This window comes from Punica granatum, chromosome 2 (assembly GCF_007655135.1).
Source record: "Punica granatum isolate Tunisia-2019 chromosome 2, ASM765513v2, whole genome shotgun sequence".
In the NCBI taxonomy this organism is placed as follows: Eukaryota; Viridiplantae; Streptophyta; class Magnoliopsida; order Myrtales; family Lythraceae; genus Punica; species Punica granatum.
The window spans coordinates 42,546,600-42,554,867 of NC_045128.1; the positions used below are offsets into that span (position 1 = coordinate 42,546,600).

Below are 8,268 nucleotides of genomic sequence, written 5' to 3' on the forward strand. Positions count from 1 at the left end.
GCCGAATCAACACCGGCCCGTTGAGAATATGGATAGTTTGACTTTTGACTATGAATTGGCTGGTTGTCGGGTTCGGATCTTGTCCCTCCCTAGGGTTTGGCAGCTCAACGACAGCCCCTCCCGTCTTCCACCCCCGGCAGCCAAGTTCTCAGCTTTCATAGTCTTATCACTTACGCCGTCCCTCCTCTGCTGCACCTCGTTGTAGCTCGACGGCTTGCTGATCCCCTCTCTCTCTTTCTCTCCCTCTAGTCTCACTCCCGGAGGCCTCTGATCGGTAATTGCAGCCTCTGTGTTGCTGCCCAGCTGAACTGAACCAGGTGACAACTTCATCTTACTCTTCTGTTATTACCAAAATTTCGTGGATTGGTTTGTAATTTCAAGGTTGCTTAGTAAATTTGAGTAGCTGCCCCCACCCCCACTTTGTTTCCATCCCTGTTCGGAATGTTTAGCAGCTTTCAATTCGTGTGGTATTATTCTTGATTGTGTCCTCCAATTCCTGCCGTCTGATCTTCGCGTTGACTTTTTCGCTGTGAAGTCTTCTGAAGAATCTCGCTGTGGCCTATGCTGTACGCATTCTCATCTGGTGGTTCACTGTATAAGGACCCTTTAATAGCCAATGTGCTTTTTTGTTTTTGGGATTTGTTGGCTGAAGTATTAGCCAATATACTTGTTCTCAGCTTAAGTACTTTCCTGCATTTTACTTGAATCCACAATCCCATCTTTATTTAGGCTTGAATCGATAAGAAATCAGTGAAGATCGATATATCAATACGATTTAAAGTCTCAACTTCCTATTCAGTCCCTTAGCATTCCATATTTGAAGTTACGATCTGATCTTCCATTAAAACCTTTTTCTTTTTTTGGATTTTGTATTTGTGCAGCAGACCTGGTTTGGCGGATATGGCTGGTGTAGCTGGCCGTGGTGAGTGCCTGAACTGTAATTGGGTTTGCTTGTATAACATCACTCTTGCAATTGGTTTCTTCTAATTTTTTTCTATTACTGACAATCAGGAGGGAGGAGGAAGGAAGTGAAGAAGGAAACTGGGTTGGGTCTCACCAATAAGAAGGATGAGAACTTCGGTGAATGGTACTCTGAGGTACGCATTGAAATTTCCTCCTATCCAGAACCTGATTAATCTAGTTTGGCTGAGGTCGTGGTTGTTTGTGTTATATTGAAATTGGTTTATTTGCTTTAATCTGTTCCTCCTGATGTAGGTTGTTGTCAATGGTGAAATGATCGAGTACTATGACATTTCTGGTTGTTACATTTTGAGGCCATGGGCAATGACTATTTGGGAGATCATGCAAGTGAGTAATTTTCATTATATTTATGCGTATAAATTCATGCTTTTCCTTGGCTTAAGAGATGAGATGCTATCTTTCTGTGTTACCTTGCATTTTATCATCTATATCCTGATATTTTCTCTTGTGCTTGCTTTCTATTCTTTGTGCATGGTCCATGCAATTACTCAACACTCTGGTGTTTCCAATGTGCAGAAATTTTTTGATGCAGAAATCAAGAAAATGAAAATTAAGAACTGCTACTTCCCTCTTTTTGTTTCTCCTACCGTACTGCAGAAGGAGAAGGACCACATAGAGGGTTTTGCCCCAGAGGTAATTTTGTCTCAATAAATATCAATATAAAGGAAGATAACTGGTTCCAAACATATGGCTTATCTTAAAAAAGAAACGAAAATAAAGGAAGAATTTTTATTTTTTTTAAATAAAAGTTTTGTTAATGGTTGTGCTTATTTTTGTAGGTTGCTTGGGTAACAAAATCTGGGGAATCAGAGCTTGAAGTGCCGATCGCAATTCGCCCAACCAGTGAAACTGTTATGTATCCCTACTATTCTAAATGGATCAGAGGACACCGAGATTTGCCCCTGAAACTTAACCAATGGTGCAATGTTGTCCGTTGGGAATTTAGTCATCCTACTCCGTTTATCAGGTAATTGCTGGAATAATCCTCCATTTATAGTTGTTTCATTTGTTGGCTTTGGAAAGGAAAAGGTTCAATTTTCAGTATGATAACTACTCCTTACTATGATTGCCCCCTTCAATTTTCTGAACGGATTAGCTTCTTCTGTGGGACTGAGTGTGAAGAGGTCTTTGCCGATGAACTTCTATTCTGGATTAGTTGTACACTTTTAAGTTTAATTCACCCTGAAATTGTAGGAGTCGTGAATTTCTTTGGCAAGAAGGGCACACTGCTTTCGCAACCAAGGAAGAGGCTGATACCGAGGTGTGTTATATAAAGAGTTTTGTTTTTGGGTGATACATAGCGTGGCCATGCTATGAAAAGATAGTAGACTGGACAGCAAAAATTGTTCTTGGATTTCAATTTCATGCATTCAATTACTGATTAATATTTTCCTTACATCATTGTCAATGTGAAATGTGTAAAAGCAGAATAATTATTGTTGGATGCACATCTTCTGAATGGTAATGTAGGTCTATTCTCTGGCTTTAGATTTTCACTGGTCATTGAATTACTGAATGGTATTTTCTTCACAAAATTTTTTCGATTAAAAAACCATAACAATTACTGCTGCATGCACATCATTCTAATAGTTGAAGCGGTAGTTGAATTATTATATGAAAAATGTGGATGATGAATAAGCATGACCTATGGCAATTTTCAGGTTCTTGAAATACTGGAGCTATACAGGCGCATATATGAGGAATTCTTGGCTATTCCTGTTATAAAGGGGAAGAAAAGTGAGTTGGAGAAGTTTGCTGGTGGTTACTACACAACAAGTGTGGAGGTACGGAGGAAGTAACACGAGCAGCATCTTTCCTCTTTCTTTCTGAATCTGCAATAACCGTTTTCCTGAATTAAACCTGTTTATGTATAATAACACGCTTGTGCCTTACATTTCACCAGGCATTTATTCCGAACACTGGTCGTGGTATTCAAGGTGCAACTTCGCACTGCCTAGGTCAGAACTTCGCAAAGATGTTTGAGATAAACTTTGAGAACGAAAAGGGGGAGAGAGCCATGGTGTGGCAGAACTCATGGGCCTACAGCTCTCGAACGGTATCATGCACAAACTTTTTGTGTCCACAGGCAACTGTTCTTTCAACATGCCTAGTAAATTGTTGCAAGCTCTGTTGGAGAATGTTCTCATCGACTTGTGGTTTAGTTATTGTCCTTGCTTGCGTCGTGCTTGAGTGATTCAAGGCACAGCGTGTCTTATTAGATTGAGTTGATGACCCTCTTTATGGGTAGCCTCACCCCACATGGGTTTTATGACCAGGCATTGCTTTGCGGGGTATACAAGGCCACCATTGGCCATTTTATTAGATGATATTGAAGTTTTTCTCTTTCTAAATGCTTCAGATTGGGGTGATGATAATGGTTCATGGGGACGACAAGGGGTTGGTGCTTCCTCCTAGAGTTGCATCGGTGCAAGTTATCGTAGTTCCAGTGCCATACAAGGATGCTGATATGCAAGGGATCTTTGATGCCTGTAACGCAACTGTCAACACCTTGTCTGAGGCAGGAATTTGCGCTGAAGCGGATCTCAGAGATAACTATTCCCCGGGTTGGAAGTACTCACATTGGGAGATGAAAGGTGTTCCTCTGAGGATTGAAATCGGTCCGAAGGACTTTGCTAAGAACCAGGTGGGGCAAAATTGTCTTCACATGAGTAGCCTTTTTTCCGAGAAATGACTTGAATATTCTGGAATATTCTAAAAAATTAACATTTCGGAAGCAATTCCAATGGTGCATAATCTTTTTTCGCCTCAAATTACAGGTCCGTGCCGTTCGTCGTGACAGTTCTGCGAAAGCCGATATACCACGTGCTGAATTAGTCGAGAAAGTGAAGCAAATGCTAGAAGATATTCAGCAGAGCCTATTTGATGCTGCAAAGCAAAAGCGAGATGCTTGCATTCAGGTCGCAAAAACCTGGGAGGAGTTCGTGGAAGCACTCAGCCAAAAGAAAATGATCTTAGCTCCTTGGTGCGACGAGGAGGTATGGTTTAATTTGATAAGCGAGTGCCTCTTTCCATCTTGTTGGTCACTTGATTTGTAAATAAGGTAATTTTGGATATTTGGGCTTTTAGGAGGTGGAGAAGGACGTAAAAGCACGAACAAAGGGCGAGATGGGAGCGGCCAAGACACTCTGTTCCCCATTTGAACAGCCGGAACTTCCTGAAGGTATTTCCAATCCTGTTGCTCTTTGTATATAAGCCTACTATAATTTCTCTGAAGGCATTTCCGATCCCTATGGAGTTCTTCACTAAGTGTGTCCACTGCCCCTCCCGAAAATGATCATTCCTTATGTTGAATGTCAGAAAAAATTCAAATTGCCAATGTATAGAATTTTTTCTTCCCATTTCATTAGGCAGATGTTCAACTCTTCTTTCTGCTGCTTCTGCTTATATTTCAAAAACCTGTGTTATCTTCAGGTACAAAGTGCTTTGCCTCGGGAAAGCCTGCGAAGAAGTGGAGCTACTGGGGCAGGAGTTATTGAGTTGTAGACTCGAAGACTTGGTCTCTAGGCGAAGATTCTTGATCAGCATTAAGTTATACTGTCTAATCTACCAACTTAATGTGCTTCTTTGCATTTTCACATAGTTGATTTTCGAAGAATGTCTTGGAAACAAAGTGTGTGATTGATATCTAAGAAGATCTGCTGACGCGGTGAATCTGTGAAATTTTTGTTGGAGACGAGAACAATTTCCTTTAAGGACCCTTTGGTTGTTTGTACCTCGAGGTGTGATTGAGAATTCTCAAAATGATGCGGTCTGCCTTGGTCAGCCTTCAGCCTCGATACATCTAGTGCAGCTGTATCTGGCTTTTCCGAGGGCCGTGGGGTAGCCAGGCCTGCAATGTGTAGGCGAGCAGGTATCTTTCTTAGAAAATAAATATGATAAAAATATTCGAAATTCTTGCACTTGTTTATGAAATTATGATATGTTTAATGATGGAATAAATAATTATAATCTGCTGTCTTATGTACATATCAGAGCACACCTGTAATTTACAGTAAATATCTTAATGAATTGGTCCACCGAGACAGAGACCATAAAATAATTCAAGATTTGGTAGATCTGTGAACATTGGGATGTATTGATAATTCGAGACCAAATTATTCAAATACCCGACTTTTTTTATCAATTAATTCAATAATTAACATGACAACAAATTATAGGAGATCATCATCGGCAACACCCATTATTCAATTGGATTCAACAAAAAAAAAAATCATTTGGAGGCATTATTGTATTTTTTTTAATCTCTTTGTCTAATTGCCCAATCCACTATTCCATCGAATCCGTAAATTGAAAGAGGATATCTGAACGAGTTTCGAGAAATTTGACCCAGCGAATAGTATATTACACATCAGTCTGTGTCCTTCAAGCATCTGGCTGCCCTTGAATGGGATCACAATTAAGAATTTGTCCCACAGAGATTAAAGTGTATATTATCTTTAATTTAGTACATTAAAGCAAAAATTATGCGCCAAAATCCAAATTTTAAATCATCCGTTCAACAGCGTTTAAACACACACGCACATATATATATAAATGTTGGTCGAATTACATATGTATAAGATTTGCTTTTGGTTGGTGCTACTCCCTACCTGTCATGGCCTTCACCACCAATGAATGGAAGTACCATACAGGTGGACCCAGTAGGTTCGGCCTGGGTGCTCGTCCTCTCTCTCTCTCTCTCTCTCTCATTTTTTTTTATAGGTTTAAAAAAATTGAATGAAATTAATTTATTTTTAATTAGGGTTCTTCTGAATAATCAAAACAGCATTTGTTTAATTAATTCTCCAAATTTGTTTTTTAACCCCCAGTTGGTTTGGTTGGGTGCTCGTCCTTTTAAATTTTTTTATACGTTTAAAAAAATTAAATGCAATTTAATTTTTTAAAATTAAGGGTTCTTCTGAAAGGAAAAAAAAAAGCGCTCCTTGGATGCTTAATTAATTTACCAAATTTGTTTATTAATCCTCTTTTCATCGATTCATTTGTACCATTTTTACTTCAAATTGTTCCCGTTTAATCTTTGCTCTCTCCATTCTTCTTTGGATCTATAACATGACACAGGACATAGACCAGAGTATGAGAACTGGATCGGTTCATGCTCAGACCATACATGTCACATATGTAATCTCGAAGTGGGACATATAGTCAAACCAAGCATAAACCATTAATAATGACCATCAATTCCCACACCAACTTGCGAGGATATACACGAGAAATTAATAATGGAAGAGGGGAACTAACCAAAAAAATTGTTCGAAAATTTCTTTATATTATATATGTGTGTGTGTGTGTATAATGTAATGAATGAACGATCCCTAGCTATTCCCTACAACAATGAGGATAGGAGAGTGATGTATTGTGCTCCATTATTGGCATTTACTATTGAATTGATGATTATTAGTGTACTACGGACAACATTCGTCCGTTGGTTGTCGTTTGGTTTGGTGCCACCCCCCCTCCTCATTGCCTTCCCTGGCCGTCCTCCTCCTTCCATTATATCTTATCAATTAATTAACAATATCATAAATCACTCAGCATAATTATATATATATGTTTATTATTATTATTATTATTATTATTATTATTATTATATGTTAGTCATCGTTTTCATATATTTTCTCTTATATAACTCATGCATTAACTAGCATACGTTCCTTTCACTCATAAATTATTAGAACTGGACTCGAACCCTTCCGAGCGACACTTGATCAAAGGCAACATTGTGTTAAGCAATGAGCGTTTCTTTTTCTTTGTGCTATGAATGGATAATAATACGTATATATATATATATATATACTTACCTCTTACTAGGTTGACTTTTAATTATTATTATTATAAAATAAAGGAAATCAATGTTTGTATATATGCATGTGTAGGAACATAACCTATGATTATGCGCAAGCTAATGAACAGCCCTAATTGATTAAATGGCCAAAAAAGAATATAATTAATTAGGGAGGAAAAAAAACGTAATATGATAATAACTAATCAGTATGCTGATGGAGGAGAAGGGGGGAGACGACATGATCTTCGGTTATGAATAAGTGTCATTTGAGATCTCTAATAATTCATGTTGGTAACTGATTATTGTTTTTTACAGCTTAAGGGAAATTGAATCGCCATGAGAGGATTGTGTTTGAGCCCATGCATGCTGCCTCGACTATATAATACATACATACATATATGATAAGATGGCTAAATTGGTTGCAATTACCTTTAAAAGCCATTAAAATAAATTGGGAATATTAAGTAATACAGAGACGAGGCATGTCGACCCCTACAATATCCTCAAACAAGATTAAATCGAGCCCGGAAGGGCAAGAATCAAGCCAATGATAGCACACAATTGGCCAATCAATTCGGACATCTATTGCCTTCTCGGTAGCTATCATCCACTTAAATTTGAAATATTTTCGATGTGCACTATCCGATATTTAAAAATTCAATGATCCCTAAATACATCATGTACGAATCAGAATGATCTCACTAAGGGGCAAGTTTGAGATAGTAACTTATTAAAATAAAAAATTATATAAATGATTCGTATTTAACAATGTATGAAAAAAAGGGGGTTTTATATCAATATTGCGACCATTTCATTTTTTTTTAAAAAAATACTTTTATATAATTATGGCAATTTATGCCTATTTTATTTTTGCCAATATAGCAATTTATCCTTATAAGAAAAATCATGTGATTACTTTTTCCTCCCATGGGAAAATCCATTTTTCGTCCAATGAAAGGTGAAAGAAAATGTAATTTCGAGATACAAAATTGTTTTGTGTATTCGTTTAATATAATAGAGAAAAATGAAAATAAGCAGTGAGGTTTTGGGCATCTGATACCATACTTCGGAAACCCAAGAACCCCCTTTCTTATTTTTTTTTAACTTCTTTTCCCAATTGTCCTATGTTCTCCTGTCATGTCTCCTTCTTTTAAGACATTTTTTCTTGTCCTCAATTATTTCTTAATTAAACTTCACCCACAATATACCAAAATTTCCCCTATTTTTTGGTAAATAAAATACCCAAAGAGAAAAGGAAAAGAAAAATGATATTCCGGGAGTTCAATGGTATTGTCCATGTCTTCCATGGAATTGAATGGTGGCGTGTAATTTCCTTTTCCGTACAACTATTTATTTTCCTTTTGGAGTCAAAACATGCAGTTATTAGGAGGTGGTCCCCACTGTAATTGGCTAATTGCCATTCTCATGCAGACCTCAAAGCCATTAATCTGGGTTTAGATATATATATATATATATATACATAT

General features: G+C 37.5%; 1 protein-coding gene across 2 annotated transcripts; it reads left to right on the forward strand.

The window, feature by feature from the left end:
- Positions 1–83: 83 nt before the first annotated feature.
- LOC116193728 (proline--tRNA ligase, cytoplasmic) lies at positions 84–4,893 on the forward strand. 2 transcript variants are annotated; one of them, XM_031522472.1, is made up of 13 exons: positions 84–317; positions 882–922; positions 1,012–1,097; positions 1,216–1,308; positions 1,498–1,614; positions 1,761–1,948; positions 2,176–2,242; positions 2,643–2,765; positions 2,885–3,037; positions 3,341–3,625; positions 3,759–3,977; positions 4,069–4,162; positions 4,414–4,893. In XM_031522472.1, exons 2-13 carry the CDS (start codon positions 901–903, stop codon positions 4,476–4,478), a joined length of 1,512 nt encoding a protein of 503 aa, XP_031378332.1. In that variant the 5' UTR covers positions 84–317; positions 882–900; the 3' UTR covers positions 4,479–4,893. The 2 variants fall into 2 exon arrangements, with proteins under 2 accessions (XP_031378332.1, XP_031378333.1); XM_031522473.1 differs by having other exon boundaries at positions 885–922.
- The last annotated feature ends 3,375 nt before the right edge of the window (positions 4,894–8,268 follow it).

Excerpts from the sequence above, each read along its gene's own strand:
- LOC116193728 (XM_031522472.1), top strand. The coding sequence starts at position 901 with ATGGCTGGTGTAGCTGGCCGTG. Across the intron at positions 2,243-2,642 it reads AGGAAGAGGCTGATACCGAG|GTTCTTGAAATACTGGAGCT; the intron begins GTGTGTTATATA and ends GGCAATTTTCAG. Across the intron at positions 4,163-4,413 it reads ACAGCCGGAACTTCCTGAAG|GTACAAAGTGCTTTGCCTCG; the intron begins GTATTTCCAATC and ends TGTTATCTTCAG.